The sequence below is a fragment of the Phalacrocorax aristotelis genome, chromosome 14, assembly GCF_949628215.1.
Source record: "Phalacrocorax aristotelis chromosome 14, bGulAri2.1, whole genome shotgun sequence".
NCBI classification, from domain to species: Eukaryota; Metazoa; Chordata; class Aves; order Suliformes; family Phalacrocoracidae; genus Phalacrocorax; species Phalacrocorax aristotelis.
Window position 1 is genome coordinate 3781522 of NC_134289.1, and position 17364 is coordinate 3798885.

Genomic DNA, 17364 nt, shown 5'->3' on the forward strand with positions numbered 1-17364 from the left:
ACAGCATGGACAGCAGTGGCCTCCCTGCCAAGGAGCCACCCTCCCTGGGTCATATCCTGACCCTCACAGCCCATTTCTTCCTTGGAAAGGAAATGGCACATACTGAAGACCCACACCACCCAGGAGGTGGGTGCACGCTTCTAGGGACACCCATGGGGTGAGCAGTGTGTAGGGACCTGCTGGCACTAGGTTGCTTTGATTTCCATGATGAAAAACCATGGGAAAAAGATTACTGGGAAAATCCAGAGAAATACTGCTCAGATCTGGGCAGAATCCAGCCGGAGGCATCAGTCTGAGCTGTAGCAAGCACCCACGGGGATGTGCAAAGGGCCTTCTTTAAGACAAAGACAACTGATAACTCATAAATTCAGCAAATATAAAGAAGACCCCCACACTTAACAGGAAAACATTTAATCAAACATTTGGCACATTGCTGTATTAGCAATTCAAGGGGAACCCCTACAGCTGCAGGGATGTCCCTCACCGTTCTGGCCCTGGACCAGGGCAGCAGATGCTACCTATCACTGGCCAGGTGGGAGGGATGTGGCTGAGCATCCAACTCCCCCAATTTTACCCAAACCTTGCACTGCACGCATCCTGGCTCCGCTTCCTCCCTAGGTGCTGGCGAAACACAAAGCAGGAGATTCCCCAGCTCGGGAGCTGGCAGAGCCATCCCTTTGTGGCTAAGCCCCGCTGCTTGCTTTTTATTAAGGATAAAAAGGATGCACTGGCTGCCTCGCTGCGGATTTGGGACAGAAATAGCGGTGTAGCAGGGACTGACCTAAGCCAAACCACTCTCACAGGCAGTCCCCCCTCGGGACAGCTCAGCCGGGCACCCTGAGACCCTCTCAGGCTTTGGGGATGGGCTCCTCCGGTGACAGCAGGAGGTCGAAGGGGACGAGGGGCCGGACAAGCAGCCGCACCTCGGGGCCGACGGGGTTCGCCCGCAGGTTGAGGCTCCGCAGCGATGCCATGGTGGCCAGCTTCTCCGCTGGTACCTCTGCAAAAAAGAGCGCCGAGGTGAGCACCCATCCCAGCACTGGCTGCTGGCAAATTTGGAGCAGCACAGGGGGGAAAGCTGTGGCAGGATGGGCAAACCCTGGTCCCGCTTGTCTCCAGGCTTCTATCAAACCAGAAATTTAATCAAATAATATTATATGACTCTTCAAATGTCTTGGCGAGGTGCAAACACCATGATATTAAACGTGGATGCTGCCCTCCAGTACTCCCAGTCAAAAAAAACCCGTGCTGGGGTGCTAAACTGGTATTTGAAGACTTATTCCCTTATTTTATTCCCAGTGTTGCAATGCCCAAGAGCCCTTTCCAGGCTAACGGGAGAGCATGAGCTCTTTGTCCTTGTTGGAAAGGCTGCGAAATGGCTCTTGGCCATCGCCAGGCACCCTCCTATTTTGCAATTTCCACGAATTCAGGTCTTTTCCTTTAGGAAGGGTTTCTAAAGGAAGCCCTTTTTAACATGGAAAAAAAAGGTGCCCTAACCTGCAGGTCTCTGGATGGTCCCAATACGAATCCACTGAGAGCAGAGGAATGACACGGATACAAAAACCTTACCATTAAGATTGTTAAAAGATGGTAGATTTAGCTTTTTGTTACAAATCACAATATTTTGGGCCTGAAAAGCCCACCTGCCTGAGTTTACCAAGAACAATTTATTTTTAATTTGGCCACCAAAATGGCAAGAGCCTTTTATAACCCCAGCTCTGATTTCTTCTGCTTATACCTGGAGTTGAATTGCGCTGTTTTAATTATAGCTGGGCGGGTGATTTTGTGATTTTTAAACCATGAAGCTTATTTTATGCTGGAAAAAGATTCAAACACCTTGATGGCTTTTTTCTTTCCCCTCTAGAAAGCAGTGCTATTTTCTGTAATACAAATATTTCTTAGCAGCGCATCTCTCTCATCAGGCTGAGCTTCATGTGGATGTTTTTATACCTCTTCTTTATGGTGGATATGTTCACCACCACTCCTCCTGTATCATCCTGCAATTTTCTTTCCCCTTGATGCACAAAAATACTTTTTATACATCTTTCTGTTTAATGATCTTCTGAGGCTATGCAGAATGATAAACCCCTGCTTTGCTTAAATTTAGGGAGTTAAGGAAAGTATTTTAGGGAGCAAGCCTTGCCCAGGGTGGGAACAGCCCAGCTCTGCAGCTTAATTCAAGGTAAGGGACGGTGACTCACCCCCAGCATGAACAGACAGGCAAGGCATGCAGTGCAGCCTATCCTTTCCCCCTGCAGCCTCTCCTCCTGCCATGGGAGCCACAAACTCCTCTATAAGCAACCCGAAGCATCACTTGCCAGCTCCCCAGTGGATAAGGCACTCACGCTTGAGCCTGAATTATTCATGCTGGCTTCACCAGTTAAGCAAAAAAAGGGGAAGGGGAAAAAAAAAAGCTTTTCCATAATTAAAGCAAACAGTAATTTTTTTAGATCAGGATATGTTAACAAGTGAGTGAAAAACCTAACTCCTTCAGATGAAAGGGCTGCCAAGGAGTCGGGAGGCATCCAAGGAGACGGATATGAAAGGGCTGCCGAGGCATCTGAGGATCTGGGTAATGAACACTAACAGCCCTGAAGGTCTCACAGCCACGTACGGCTGCAAATCGAAGGCAGAAGGACCCTGCTCAGCTCAGCAGAGCTGCTTCCCAGTCACGTTTCAGCATTACCTGCAGCCTTTGGTGGCCACCGGCTCCTGCCAGCCTTCTCCAAACCTGCTGATGGAAACCCACTCGCTGGCTCCTCTGTGGCTGTTAACAAAGATGCATTTTCCATGCCATTATCCCAAATTAAGAGTGGCTCTCTGATGCTCAGGAGGAGAAAATCAGCCACAGCTGTCCCCAGCAGCAACCTGCCCAGCCTTGCTAATGGTCTCCAGCATCCCCCTTGCTGTCTCAACATCTTCTGCATTAAACAAGGAACAAGGGAAAAGAGAAACAGAAGCTTCAGGCACTAAGAAGACCCATGGACTTGGGAGCTGAAAATGCTAATCTGATGTCACTCTAATGAGCAGGGAAAGAGATAAAAGCACTGACATTAATATACGTATAATTACACTCCAGGGTTAAGAGCTCATTGAGATGAAAAGGGAAGTTCATGGCACTAAATGCTCCTTTCAGAGCCCACAGACTCCAGGCAGGCATTAATTAATCTCCTTTTACTTCTATTTTCCTTTAGCTGGAAAACCATCTCCAGCTCAATACATCTTAGGAGGTGACTCAGCCCTCTTTCAGCAAGGTGCTTTTAATCTCATTTGTAGCCCTGTTATCAGCTCCTTCAGCATCACTGAGAGGGCAGAGGACAGGCAGGACGAGGAATAGCACATGGCTGCAGCAGCAGCGCTAAAACCCAGGCCAACTGCAACCCTCATGCTGCTGAAGAAAGGCCCAGTCCTCCCCCAGACTCCATCTCCCATCCATTTTTCTCTCACCTACCAGTCTCTTAACAAGCTGAGGACCCTGCTCCAGATATTGGGCTAAGCAGTGCAACCTGAGCCCCAAATTCTAAACGGCAGCAGAAGGCAGCTTTTGCACTACTAGGGCAGCTCCTTCCCACGCTCAGCTGGCTGGAGGTGTGCAGGCACTGCTGCTGGAGAATGGCACCTGGATGAACTTTCAGATACCTTAAGTGATCCAAGGATGTACCAGATGCTCCTTCTGAGGCCCTGCTGCCAAAAAAGGGTCCTCAGCCACCTATAGTGGGTGAGTAGTATATGCAGGCAGCGGGGGAAAGAGAAGATGCCATCTCCTACAGCCTGGCCTAAGATCTCCTGACGTGAAATGAGTGTGAAGGGCTCAAATCTACTTGGCTGTTAAGGAAACACAAAACTTATGCCAGTGAAATTCAGGCTGATGGGCTTTCCTTAACTCTCCTTCCCCTGTTGTGCCAGGCTAGTGTGGGAGGAAAAGGTATATATGAAAATACAAGCTCCTAAATAATATATAAAACTGTATTAGCATGTAAAAATGCATATATATATGAGCAAACTCATGTACAGATAACTGGGACCAAGGTTCATCCTACAGACTGGCTGCATGCTCCCAACGTGCTGTGAAGAGCAGGGAGCTCAGCCCTTGTGCTAGCTCAGTGCTGAGCAAGCTTGGTCTTGAAGGCTTGAGGGCAATCCAGGAGATTTCACCATGGTCCCAGAAGGTGAAACTGGGGATGAGATGCTTTTCCTTGGGTGTGAAAGCCTTGAGCTGCTGCAGCTCTTGGGATGCGCTGGTTCCCAGGAGGCCATCGTGCAAATGAGCCCAGGAGGTATTGGGGAGGTACCAGGAGGGATGCAGTTACCCAAACCTTTGTTTCCTTGGCAAAAATTGGCTGCAATGCCCCTGGCTTTCTAATCTCTACCTCTTCTCTTTCCACAAAATGCATAAAATAAGCTAATCTTACTTATTTTTGCAGCCAGACAGCATCATGCTCATTTCAAAGATATGTCCCTGAAACATTTTAGCTGGAAGTTGTTAATTTCTACCCTGTTATTACTTTTCCTGAGTTTCACAACAGCAGCCGAGGGGAGCCTGGCAGGAGGTGACCAAGCCTGGCAGTTGGGTTTTCTAGCTGCCATCTCCCCCAGGATTAATCCAGCTGGGGACAGCCCTTGATGCATCCTTTCTTCCCTGCATTTAAGCAGGGATAAAAACAACAAAAAGCTGTACTCGCTTCTTGCAGCGGCCTGCTTGCATGAAATGTGAAGGAAATATGAAGTTTGGAGACCTCAGCTCCTGCATCAAGTCTGATTGAAAGTGGCAAATTAAGCTCAAAAAGTGATGGAGGGAACGAAGAGTGAGAGAGCTCTCTCTGGAAGGCAGGAGAGAAAAAAGGGGTGAGGAAAAACGATGTCTTTTACCTGCTCCCATGGAAGCAGTATTTAATGTCTTGTGTTTCTACAGGCCTGGCCAGTGAGCAGCTGATGCTGTTAATAAGACTCGTGTTGCAGGTAGCAGCTTTCCCAGCAGCAGCTGAAGCCATCTCAGATAAAACAGCAAAATTGAGTGGACTTGATATTTGCCTCCCCAGGGATCTGCGTGGGCTGTGGGATGCTGCAGCCTGGGCTCTTTGAAAGCTTGCTCCTGAATAAATCCCCTTTTATCTACGTGCAGCAGCTGCCCCTCTCACCCAGCTTTTGGGGACTCCAAAGGCTTCAGCTTTGTACATAAAAGATTTTCCTCTAACCGCAGGATTGGGGGGCGAGCAGCACTTACCATTCCTTTGACTTCACTTTTTTTAGGAGTTTTTGTAGTGTTATGGCTCCTGTTTGCTCTGGTAAATATTCAGGTGGGCTTGTGCCCTTACTTTGCCTGGCAGCAAACATTCCAGCCCAGCATTCTTGGGGCCAGTTTCTGCAGTCAGGTCTATTTTTTTTCTTTATTAAATCTGGTGATTTTGAGTCAGCGCGGTGAATAGGGTGGCTCGAATGAGGCTTGATTTCCCCCTATGCCTGCATCAGCTCTGACCCAGGAGACAGCACAAGCATTAGCAAAAGCAAGTGGCTAACAAAGCTCTGTTTAGCATCTCTCCTGCATCTGTGTGCCCTTCCCCCTGCCAAATTCCTGCTCCCTTTGCTGGATCACTAAGCTGTCCCTCAGCCTGGCTGCATCCGTGGGGAATGGTGGACCACAAGCAAAGCTTCAAGCCAGCATCCCTTCCTGGCCAGGGATGCGGATCGGCACCACCGCTGGGAAGCGTGGTTGCCCTGGGGTGACACTCACCCTCACCTCCAGCGGGAAAAGGTCCTTCTCACCTGTGATCTCATTCTCTTCCAGGTCGATGGTCTCCAGGGCAGTGACGGCAGCCAGGGGCTCAGGAAAACGCCGAAACCTGTTGCGGGAGAGGTTGATGGCCCGGAGGTGCAGCAGGGAGGTGACCTCTTCGGGCAGGCGGTGCAGGTAGTTGCCTGCCAGGTTGAGCTCTATGGTTTGGGGAAGAGAAGAGAGGGGTGGTGGGATGTGGTGGGGTGGCGGGGAGAAGGTGGGAAAATAATTAATGCATAGATTAATTTGCAGCCTCTGTCCCCCATGGGCTGCCAGGTCCAGCAATGGGATTCCAACTCCAAAAATGGGATTTTTTTTGCTCATCTCCGTGGTTTGCTGTCATACTTTTGCCTGCTGTGAATGCTGCTTTTTCAGAGTGATATGTTTCTTGGCTTCCTCAGGCTTTCTTAATGAAACCCGTGCAGCATTTTGCAAGCAGGGGCTGTAGAAATAAGCAGTATTTCTTAGTGAAGTTGGTGCAATTCCCCCCGCAGTGAACATTTGTCATGGCTTAAGGCTAGTTTTCTATCTTGGTGTGCCTGAACCCCTCCTGATGTATAAACAGAGTGATGGAAGAAATGTATTTATATGTGAGAAGTATCTATTCTACAGAGTTTAACCTTCTGTGATGCTTTCCCCCTGGCCAGAAATGAGCTCCTGTGGGGTGAGGAGTGGCACTCCTGCATGAAAGGCCATTAGCCATGGGAACAGGAACCCAAATCCTACTGTCCCAGTGCCCTTCTCCAGTGACACAGGGCTTTCTGCTCTATAAATACCCTCATAAGCTGCCCTACCCCTGCTAAACCTGGTATTTATAGGTCCTGCCTTATTGAGGCTGGTGAAGGCTGTCCCCAGCCGCAGGGCATCTCTCCCCTGCAGCAGCCCGGCTGAGGCCCAGCATGTTCATCACCAGAGTGATTTGCTCACTGGTGGAACAAAGCTTTTTCTGGGAAATGAGACCTTTTTTTCTGCCTCAGGCCTCACTGTGCTGTCTAGAAAATGAAAATTGATTTCCTTTGCTCTATGTGCTTCTTTTCTCCAGCCTAGGGGAGTTTTCACAGATGATGCTTCAGCACAACAGGAGAAGCCTCCCCAGATACCCACCACGGCAGCACTTGTGCAGTACATCGTATGAGCAAAATATTTGCTTTTAAAAGCTGCCAGAGCACTAGGCACTGCTGCAGGCAGGCAAAGCCCCCGTGCAGTCCCCAACATTCAAACCCACTGTGCTCTGGATGTTTTAGTATGTTTTAGCAGATTTGCTTCTGGTTACTCTTGCTGCATCCTCACGGCACCAGTCATGCACTGACAACCGTCCCAGTCTCCTGTAGCGAGGGGAAGAGCGAGCAGCTATCACTGGTATCTCATGATGGGGGCTAGTTAGCCAGCAGCAAGCCAGCGTGCCTTCTGCAGCCTTAAAAGCCCCATCTTTGCCATGCACTATTACGCCCAGGCTGCCTTTCCTGTCCTCTTTCATCCCCAGCTCCATCCTCGGGGGGAGCTGGAGGATGATGAGCGACCCTGCAGCAGCCTGGCCACTGCTGAGAGTGGCTCGAGGTGGCAGAGAATGAGTTTGGGAGGGCGGGTGAGATCAAAACCAGTGCCCTTGTCCTGCAAGGGCCAGAAAGGATAAAGGAAAATGGATTTTTTGGGGGACTGAACTAGTGCTTGGAGGAGCAGAAACTGCGGCACAAAAGCTCTCTGGTTCTGTGTCCCGTCTGCAGCAGCCTGGGGACTCTCTGCTGGGACCCGGGGCTTTGGAAGTGGCTGTTGCAAGGTGTCGGGGTTGTCTCTTACCTCTCAGCTGGTTGAAGGTGGTGACAAAACGGCTGGTAAGGGACTTCAACTCGTTGTTTGCCAGGGAGATATGGTGGATGCCCTCCGTGACGCTCCTCATGGCTTTGTAGATGCCAACAGGGAAGGTCATCAGCTTGCAGTTGGCCAGATCTGCCCCCGGAGAGACCCAGGCACCTTATAAAGCACCTAGGCTGGGATGGAGCAATGCTTTCTGTCTTGTTTTCCACCCCTTACTGCTCATTTGCCCATCTGGGTGCTGCCAGCCATGAGTGCTGTAATGTCCCCTGCTGTAGCTGTGCTCCTCTCCATTGCAGGGATCTTTGCAATGACCTCCACGAGCACCAGCAGTTTGTTCCAGCAATGCTAAGGCTGTGCTGCGTTAGGCGTGTTCAACCCCAAATCACATTGTGTTTACCTCCATGCTGCAATGTCCACCTGCAAACCCTCAGCCAGCCTGGCCGTGTCTAATAACCTCAGTAATCCCTCTTCCCTATGGCCCTAAGCCCCTGTGGGAGGTTGAGCATCCCAGGGACGCTTCCTCCAGTGCTGATGCAGATGAAGCAGGGCTTTCCCTGGGCATGCTCCTGGCTGGATTTCTCATGGTGATGAGAACTTTCCCCGTGGCAAGCAGTGGGGAGGGAAGAGGATTTGGCTGTGCTTCTCACCCGTTGGTCATTTTTGTTTCTGTGTTTCCCGTCCTGGGAAGTGCCAAGGGCTGGACACCCTGTGTCCTGGCCCCGCAATGCCTGCCTAGGCTCTGCTCCCTTCCCAAAGCCTGGGTGGGGGCTGCACAAGCTCGGTCCTCCCCCGCTTATCATCTCACTCAGGAGTATGTCGAGAGGCTGAGTGATGAAGCTCTCGGTGTATGTACGCTGGTTGGTACCCCAGGGCTGGGAATCCAGCATGAATAAAACTGAGTAGCTTTCATCTCTCTTTTGATGAATGATGCGTGGGTATCAGATAATAGCTAGAAACAGGGAAATTGCAGAAAAACAGTCTGACAAGGCAATGCCGGGAGAACTCTGGCTCCTGCCATCGCTTGCGAAGGGGGACTTTAACCCTGTGGCACGTCCCATGGGATTATGTGCCTGCGCTGGGAACCCACTCAGACTTTGGAGGGCTGAGAGCCCATCTGGGGAGCCTTTCCCTTCCCCAGGGCTGCGGGAGCCTCAGGCACAGCACCCGGGGGGGCGGGGTGACAGCTTTTTTTAGATCATGGCAGCAAAAAATAGATGCCTGCTCCTGGACACCCAATCCTTCTCCGGGCCCTAAGCAGGAGCTGAGCTGGAACCCCGGGCTTACCAAGGGAATCCGTTTTGTTCTCCACTGTGTCGTTGACCTTCCTGGCCACCCGGGCCACTGCCTCACCCATCCTCTTCTGCATGCGGGCGCCCGGTCCCGCCGGGGACACGCTTTGGCCGGGGGGATCCACGGCTGCAGGGAGAAACCAGCCGCTCCAGCCTCTTGGGAGAGGCATGCTAAAAATAACCGGCGGGATCAGCCTTCCCAGAGGAGGGAGGGAGGGAGGGAGGCTGCGCTGGGGCTGGCATGGCCTCGGGGTATGAGATTCCCAACTTTGCAGGATGGTATGTTTGGAACGTGGGGCTACATCCCTTTTTCTGGTGTGGGATATGGGGATGCATTCCCTCTCCCAGTGATCTGGGGCTGGTGTGGCCCTCAGGGCACACAACTTTCCCAACTTTCTGGGTTGGTACTTTGGGATATGGGGGATGTATCCCCTTTCCTGGTGATGTGGGGATGGTATCACCCTTGAGGTGTGGGTTCCCAACTTTCTGGGTTGGTACGTTTGGGATACGGGGATGCATCCCCTTTCTTGGCGACTTTGGTCAGCTTGTCCCCTTTCCTGGTGTGGGATATGGGGATGCGTACCCTTTCCCTGCGATCTGGGGCTGGTGTGGCTCTCAGGGCACAGGATTCCCAACCTCCTGGGTTGCTACATCTGGGTTATGGGGATGCATCCCCTTTCCTGGTGATGTGGGGATGGTGTAGCCCTCGGAGTGTGGGATTCCCAACTTTTTGTGTTGGTACATTTGGGATACGGGAACGTGTCCCCTCTCTTGCTGACTTCGATCAGCCCGGCTCAGCCAAAACGTGCTGGCAGAACGAGCCCTAGGCACGACGATCCGCCTGCACCGAGAGGGGCTTGGGGGGGGGTGTGTGTGTGGTATGTGTATCCCCAAAATAAAACCGTCCTTCCCACGCCGGGAGTCGAACCCGGGCCGCCTGGGTGAAAGCCAGGAATCCTCACCGCTAGACCACGTGGGAGGGCGCGGGCAGCGGCGCCCGCCCCCGCGCCTGCCCCCTGCTGGCGGCGGTTGCGGGGCGGCGGGAGGGAGGCGGGGAGGGGGGGGGTGCGGTGGGAGGTGCTCCGCTCCGCGCCGCCTCCGCCGGGACAATAGCGCGGGGCCATGTCGTCCGCCGGCGGCCGCCAGCCCAGCCAGAGCCGGGCCATCCCCACCCGCACCGTGGCTCTCAGCGACGCGGCGCAGCTCCCCGCGGATTACTGCACCACCCCCGGCGGCACCCTCTTCTCCACCACCCCGGGAGGTAAGCTGCGGGACGGGACGGGGCCTGCGGGGCGGCGGCCGCGCCACGGGAGCGCTCCCGCCGCTCCAAACGCCGCCTATCGCGCCTATATCGCGCCTAAGCATCGTGCATATATATATGTATATATACATACATAGCGCCTGCCGCCCGTTCCGTTAAAGCGAGCGCTTTGAGCAGGGTGTATTGTTTTTCCGCGGGGCCGCAGGGGGTCGGGAGCTGACCCCCGGTGCGGGGGAGCAGCCGGCCCCGGTGGGACGTGGGCTTGACACCCCACGGGGCACTGGCAGGGGTGAGGGGGCTGTGCCCCGTCCCAGCCTGACACCCCGGGATCGGAGCATCCCTCATCCCCGAGCGTGGAAAAGGGACACAGGGGGACGTTTTGGGGTGCTGGATGCCTAGGATGGGTTCCCACCCCTGCCATGAGTTTGCCAGGCCTCTGCGCCAGGATGGCGGCGAGCGCCCAGAGGGGCAGCTGGTACCCAGGTGTCGCTGGGGGTGTTTATCCAGTGCTGAATTATCGCCCGCCGTGTCCAGATAAGAGTGGGCACAGCGGTGGCGGCAGCACACACCCCCCCCCTGCCCTCCCCGCCTATCCTTGGGCTGCCGCAGAGGTTCTTGGCCAGGGCGCCCATCCTGCCAGGAGACTCCTTCTGCAAACAAACGCTGCCAGGCCAGATCCCTCCCCATCTTCCTCTCGTCCCCCCCCACCTCCAGGCACCCGAATCATCTACGACCGCAAGTTCCTGCTGGACCGCCGCAACTCCCCCATGGCCCAGACCCCGCCTTGTCACCTCCCCAATATCCCTGGCGTCACCAGCCCTGGCTCGGCCGGCGAGGAGCCCAAAGTGGACACCAACAACTTGAACCACCAGGAGGGGAAGCCATCCATGGGTAAGGGACCCCCCGGGGTGGGGTTGGGTGGGGGGATTTTGGGTGGGGGGGGTGACCTCCCCCTAACGCTTCTCCCCTTGCCTCTTGCCAGGGGACGACGCTCAGTTCGAGATGGATATCTGAGCGGGAACCACGGAGAGGCAGCAACTCCCCAGACCTGTGCACACCCCATTCGGCTTAGCAGGATCTGTCCCGCGGAGGCGGCAGTGGTCCCTGCCGGCGTCCCCCTCCCTGCCTGCCTCCCCTCCCTCTTTCTGGGGAGCACAGCTCTGTTCTCCCCACTTTGTGGGTGACCAGTCCCAGCATGTGCCAGACAGAGCATCCCTTCCAGATCCGGCCCTGTTCCTCCTCCTCTACCCGCCGGCAGCCTGATCTCTACCGGGCTTCTTTTTAAAACATCCCTTTGCCTCTTCTGCCACCTCATGCTCCCCCCCACAAAAGCACCCCTCCTGTTACCCCAAACCTCCCGTTGCCAGCAGCTTGGCGCTCTGGAGCTGCATCACCCCCTTTGCCCCTTCTCCAGGAAAATTTGGGCAGCCTCTCGGGAGGAGGGGGAAAGCGTTGCTCCTAAAACCGGGCTCCCACTTGCACCCCGGGGCGGGGTTTTTTTCAGTTCTCCCGGGACCTGCTGGCATTCACGGAGGACAACGTTGGCAGCCTGGTCCCTTTGGTGCTTCGGGTGCCCGCATCTCCTACCTGTATTTCTTCCGTCTCGACCCTTCGACTGGGGCTGCGTCCCCAACCTGCCAGCCAGGACTCAGAGCGACATAGCCATATGTTACAAAAAAAACCTTGCTTTTATTTTTTTGGTACTAAAAGGGGCACTTTACTGGCAACGCTTCTTTTTTTGGGCTGGGGACGAGCGCCTCCGGGAAAGTGCTTTCTAGTGCTTTTTTTTTTTAGGCCCATCCTTTAAAATGTGAATAATCAGGAGCAAAATCCCTCAACACTGTTGGATGTCTCAGGAAAAGCTGGGTGCCCAGGGGGGATGCAGGGTGAGACGCTGCTGGAATGTGATGCTGCAGCCAGGAGCATCGTGGCTGTACCTGAGGCACTCCGGTTGCAGGGTGCCAGCGTCAGTGCCGTCCTCCGCTTGCTTTTGGCACCAGGGCTTCCCCTAACCAGGTCTTACTGCCGTGGATAAAGGGTTTCTGTGTTAAACTCCCTGCCGCCGGTAGTTTTGCCAGCCTGGAATGTTGTCACCATCCTGCCCGTGCCTGGCATCTTGAAACCCCTTAGAGATGGGATTATTTTTTTTCTCCCCTCTCGGTGCGACTCTCGCCTTGAAGAGCAGCATTTGGTGAGGGCGTGTGTGGTGGGGGACACCAGGGCAGTGCCGTGTTCTGCCCCCTAAGCCCGCTAGCACCCCCCTATTTTTTTATACTGCCTGTTGGGAGCCATCAACAGCTTTGCAACCTTCTCAAGTGCCATTTTATCAGCGCCCACCTGAGTGCCTGCTCCATCCATCCTCCCTCCCTCACTGGGGTCCCCCCTCCCCGGTTCCCAGCCCCGGGGACCTGTCGCCTGCCAGGGCGGTGGCTCCGCGCGCTGGGGACGGGTACGCCCCACGCCGGCATCTGTGCTGCAGGTTTTGTGCACTTTCTGTCCGGTAATTTATTTCTCTAGGTGTGTTTGGCATGGGTCGGCACGGCGGCTGGTTGCGAGCTCCCATCTTCCAGCTGCTTTTCTCACGAGGAGGGGGGCTGCTGCTTGTTTTGGGGGGAAAAAGCAAAAAAAACCCCAAGGGAATGGGATGTCTCTTCCATCTTTTCCCTCGCATGGGTAGCGCTCGGTGGGATGCGACGTGAACATGCAGCCGGCCGTCGTAGGCGCATGAGTGAGTGAGTGCAAGTAGAAATATGTATATGCGTGTGGGTGGGTGGTGATAAGACACACACAAATATATATATTATATATAAATAAATATATTTTCCTTAAAGCGAAGATCCTAGGAGGTGTGTTAGGCCCTCGGATCGAGGGAGCAGCAGGGGGCGAGGACATCCTTTGCAGAGCGGGGACGGCCACTGCGGATGCAGGGACTCGGCGCTGTCGGCACAATGACTCGTTTCAGAAAACCTGCTCTCCAAGCCAAAAAAAATAATAAAAAAAAGAAAATATCTGAGGGCAACTTGACTTACAGACAGGAGCCAGAGGGAAACGACTTTTTTTTCTAAACGCCCCCTTTCCTGACCTCCTTTTGTCTCTGTTCCCCATCCCAGTGACTTTCTCCTGGTTCGCTTTTATAACAGGCTCGGGGCTGAAGAGCAGGGAGGGAGTGCCTGGCCTCGCTGGGGCAGCTCCTCTGCTAGTCAGGGTATAGATTTGGGTTTTTTTACCGTCTCTTCAAGCAGGTGTTTGGGAGGAGAAAAGCTCTCGCCAGTGGTTGCTGTTACAGTGAGATCAATAAAGATCTTGGTTCTATTAAATCGAGGTGCTGGAGATTTCTTCTGACCATGACTCAAGGTGTGGGGAGGATTTTCCCTGCCCATCATCCCCCTTGTGGGTCAACCCTCCTTCCTTTATATTTTAGCTTCCCCCTACCCCCCCAGATTCTTTAGGTGATTTGCTTTCCAAATTTCCAGTTTGGAAAAAAGCGGATCCAGGCCAAGGACAGTAAATCAGGAGCAAGACCACGCCTCTCGCCGGGCATAACTCTGTTGCAAACAGCAAGGGATGGCCAAACCCAGAACCAAGAGCCAAGGGTTAAGGGGGGACTGGATTGCAAAATTTCCTGTGCAGAAAAATCTGATTTTGCCATAGAAAGGTCTCCCATGTACAAAACTGCTGAAAACCTGTCATTTATCCTGTACCACCGGGTGCAAAACCTATAGACCTGGGCATCAAACTAGAGAGGTGCCAAAGAAAGTCCTGCTTGGGACCCTTCCAAGCCAGACTCCAAATGTGCAAATAAACCCCTGAACTTAAGCTGAGCTTACATTGCAAACCCCCAGCAATTTCCCACGTTGCTGCTAAATGCATGTTTGCACCAGCCTGGGGGTCCTGTCCCCCCCGCTGCCCCGGTGACCCCTTCCAGCCGACGCCGGAAGGTGCATATGCCAGCACGCAGTGCCCATCCCTGCCTTACGAGCGCTGGGCCAGTTCCCAAAATGTCAGCTGTGCTGCTAAGGCCAGCCTGTAAACTGGGTTTTGGCTGCTGGGGGCTGCAAAGCTGTTGCAAAGCCGAAGCTGTCTTGCGAATTGGTGGTGGCCAAGGAGAGCAGGGGGGTATGAGCGTGGGGGTACAGCCACTGCTACCTGGGCTCGTCCTGAGGGCCCTGATGGATGTAAACAACCCCAAGCAGCCTCACCTGGTGTCCCTCCACGACCAGGAGCACATTTAATCCCAGCCCCTGGCCTGGCTGCAGCCTTCAGCCCACGCTGTAGCCTTGGCTGCCCCACCTCTGCTGCTGCTGGAGGGACCTAGGCCAGGCTCGTGCCCTTGCAGGGGGCTGTGCTGATGAGGGGTGTTGCCACAAATTGTCCTGGTCCAGGACAATTGTCACTATAATAATATATATATTTAAGTTTTAAACCGAGTAGCAGCAAAGTCAGCCTTTTTTTATACCATCCACTCTGTAAGAATGGAGGAGGGGTCTGAGCAGCAAAAGCCTTTTCCCCCCTAGTAGGAAGGGTGCTGTGGGGTGGGTGGGAGCAGGGTATCCCCTCCCTCTGGTTGCAGCAGCCAGATCCTGGGGGCCCCCAATTTTTGTGGATGTCTCAGCTCACTACCATCAACCCCCGCCCTGTGCCGTGACACCCCTGAAAGTGCATCACTTCGGGATGCAGACTCCGCGTGTGAAATCCCGCAGCGGCACGCTGCATTCCCAAACCGTCCTCGCCCACTCGGGTCCCACGGGTGGAGGCGGGAGGGCAGCGCCAAGGGTGCCACTGGCCTGGGTTTGGGGTGGGGTGGGGGGGCTCCTCGCGCACCCTGGCTTGGCTGCGCCCTGCGCGGTGCTGCCGTGACCTCCCGTGGATGCTGGCGCGTATTGCAGCAGCAATGCCTCCGCTCCGCTGGGAGCCTGGGGAAGGGCTGTCACCTCGCCCTCTTACCCGGCTTATTATTAAATTATGACCCTTAAATTATCTTTATTCCTATACTCTTGCTTCCTGCGCTCCTCCCCAGCCTGACCCTCAGTAAAAAAAGTGGGGTGTAGGAGGAGTGGTGGAGAAAGCAGCGAGGACACCCCCTCCTTCGGAGCAGGCACCGCCGCTGGGGCAGAGCGCGTCTCCCTCCCGCAGTTTCTCCACAAATCCCGGCTCTGTGGGTTGTTTCTTGCCTGAAGCCTCTGTTAAGGAGGTGCCTAAAGCCTGTCGGGGCAAAAAAATATCTGGAGGAAACCTGTGTTGCTTGGAAATGGGCAGCAAGGCTTTTTTTAAAAAAATAAAAGAAAATAAAAACAAGACATTTTTCCTTCCACCACCGAATGAGAGCGGTGGGTCGCGGGTTGCTCTTTTTTAATTCTGAAATTTTGAGGCCTGTGTACAGAAGGGAGGAGCAAGATGAAAACAACGCTGGTGAGGTATTTGGGAGCTCCCCTCGTCTGGGTGTGGCTTTGCCCATGTGGTGCCGAGCTTAGGGGGGCAACAACTACTTTCCTCCCAAATTTTTAGGTGTTTTTTTTTTAATAATCATAGCTTACAAAGCCCCTGCGGCGAGGTGTGTGTGAGTGGGGAGCCCTGGCTTTTGGTACGCTCCTTAGGGCAGGGGCAGCTTCTAGATGCCAATGTAGGAGCTAAAAATGGAGAATTAAAAAGATTTTGGTCTAGGGGTGAAGCTCTTAATTGATAGCAAGCTCTAAATAAACTAAACCAGGGTAATTCCACATGCAGCAGGGTGAATGAAACCTCTTGATGTGAGTTTTAGATGGGAGTAGCTGCTGTCTGTGTGTGTGACCCTGCTGGGGTCTGCCCTGCGGCACTTGACTGCAAAATCAGGCAGAATAGAGGGTATTTTGGCCAAGCTGAAGGCTGGGAGCCTGGCTAGCATCTAGGATCCCGATTAACAAACTTTCCAGCCCTGCTTTCCAGCCTTTACCATTTTCGGACTGCCTCCGGGCTCCGTTTACATTCCTGGCCCTCCTTCCCAGCGCCGGTGAACACGTTAATGCTATTTTTCTCTTTTTCCTTTGGCCTGTTGGTGTCCTATAAACATTTATTTGCTGGTGCCTCCTGGAGCAGCGTGATAGCTGCGGATGGTGCTCGGTGCAAGCAAGGCTGTAGTGCCAGGGTGTTGGGGGTCTCCGAGGGAGGTGGGTCCTCCTCGATGGGGCCCTCTGAAGTCTCAGAGGTCAACCTGAATGAAATGGGGGAAGACAGCTGGGAGCTGAAAGAATTGGGTTTTAATGAATTAGCTAAAATAACATCTTCCTGTGGCAGCAGAATTAGCGCAGTGCCTGTTGGCAATGAGGGAAGCCTGAAGTCATCTCATGGCTTTACTCTGTGCTGTGATGGAAACCAGCAGAAGATGAGCAGACCTTGATGCTGGCCCTGCTGGTACCGGCTCCAAGAACTGGGGGCCTGGAGCTACCCTGATGTTCCAGAGGATGCCTCCAGGTCTACACCCTCTCCACCGTGCCCTGAAAGCTTCCCGCAGGTGGGAAGACCAAGCGTGGAGGCTCTGCAGAAGGCTTGCTCTTAAGCCAGGCTGCTGTAACCAGCTGTGTTTGGGTCTGTGAAAGGGATGCTACATACCCAGCACCACCTAGGGCGCTTGCTTCCCATCCTGCCTGTGGTTAAGAGCCCTGGGACCTGCCTGGCCAGCAGCATGGGGGAGAGGAGATGTGCTGGGGCTGGGCAGGGGGGGGTCCACCTCCAGTGGGCTGTGAGGAGGCTTAAAATTAGCAGAAAGTGCAGATTCCTCTGTAAGCTTCAGCTCTCAGCCTGCTTTTAAAAGTCATGCTGAGTGCTTGCAGAAGTGAGTGCTGGACCTTTACTTACCCCATGTGAGTTTTTGGGAGCAATCTCCCTCGACATGGTAGAGCAGGGGCTCCCCGCAGGCTGTTTCACACCAGTCCCAGCCTGCATCCAGCAGCATCCCTCGCTGTGGCCCCCATCACACACATCCCTCCCTCCTTTCCCATTTCTGGGGAGGAAAAGGGCATTTTGGCTTTGAGAGGTGCCGGCAGCGCCTTGATGTGCCCAGAATGGTGGTGTTCTTCTGAACCTGGCTGGGGTGGTGGCATCTGCTGGTCCCCTGTCTGTCCCGGGGGCTGACACCGGGAGGGGGTGTGAGGGATCAGTGTGGCTGGGGGATTCTGTGGGTCCCCAAGGGGATGGGTGCTGTGGCTGGGGGATACTGTGTGCCAGGTGGTCCCTGAGGAGATGGGTGCTGC

At 54.0% G+C, this 17364-nt stretch overlaps 2 protein-coding genes and 1 non-coding gene across 6 annotated transcripts; 1 reads left to right on the forward strand and 2 right to left on the reverse strand.

The window, feature by feature from the left end:
* Positions 1-395: 395 nt before the first annotated feature.
* LRRC20 (leucine rich repeat containing 20) lies at positions 396-9063 on the reverse strand. 4 transcript variants are annotated; one of them, XM_075109521.1, is made up of 5 exons: positions 8873-9057; positions 7571-7720; positions 5764-5840; positions 2687-2921; positions 396-1000 (listed from the first exon to the last, which is right to left on the reverse strand). In XM_075109521.1, the coding sequence occupies exons 1-5, from the start codon at positions 9045-9047 to the stop codon at positions 849-851; spliced, it is 789 nt and encodes a 262-aa protein (XP_074965622.1). In that variant the 5' UTR covers positions 9048-9057; the 3' UTR covers positions 396-848. The 4 variants fall into 4 exon arrangements, with proteins under 4 accessions (XP_074965622.1, XP_074965624.1, XP_074965625.1 ...); XM_075109523.1 differs by lacking the exon at positions 2687-2921 and having other exon boundaries at positions 5764-5931; positions 8873-9063; XM_075109524.1 differs by lacking the exon at positions 2687-2921.
* Positions 9064-9784: 721 nt separating this feature from the next.
* Positions 9785-9856, reverse strand: TRNAE-UUC (transfer RNA glutamic acid (anticodon UUC)). The gene has a single exon. It is a non-coding gene; the product is annotated as a tRNA-Glu (tRNA).
* Positions 9857-9953: 97 nt separating this feature from the next.
* On the forward strand, positions 9954-11865 carry EIF4EBP2 (eukaryotic translation initiation factor 4E binding protein 2). Its single transcript, XM_075109528.1, has 3 exons — positions 9954-10138; positions 10853-11029; positions 11121-11865. The coding sequence occupies exons 1-3, from the start codon at positions 10000-10002 to the stop codon at positions 11150-11152; spliced, it is 348 nt and encodes a 115-aa protein (XP_074965629.1). The 5' UTR covers positions 9954-9999; the 3' UTR covers positions 11153-11865.
* Positions 11866-17364: the final 5499 nt, after the last annotated feature.

Bases quoted from the DNA above. Each gene is read 5' to 3' on its own strand.
- EIF4EBP2 (XM_075109528.1), top strand. From the start codon at position 10,000: ATGTCGTCCGCCGGCGGCCGCCAGCCCAGCCAGAGCCGGGCCATCCCC. The intron at 10,139-10,852 runs GTAAGCTGCGGG...CCCCACCTCCAG, and splicing joins CTTCTCCACCACCCCGGGAG to GCACCCGAATCATCTACGAC. The intron at 11,030-11,120 runs GTAAGGGACCCC...GCCTCTTGCCAG, and splicing joins GGAGGGGAAGCCATCCATGG to GGGACGACGCTCAGTTCGAG.
- LRRC20 (XM_075109521.1), bottom strand. From the start codon at position 9,047: ATGCCTCTCCCAAGAGGCTGGAGCGGCTGGTTTCTCCCTGCAGCCGTG. The intron at 7,721-8,872 runs GTAAGCCCGGGG...CTCCGGGGGCAG, and splicing joins GAACAAAACGGATTCCCTTG to ATCTGGCCAACTGCAAGCTG. The intron at 5,841-7,570 runs GTAAGAGACAAC...CTCCCGCAACAG, and splicing joins CACCTTCAACCAGCTGAGAG to GTTTCGGCGTTTTCCTGAGC.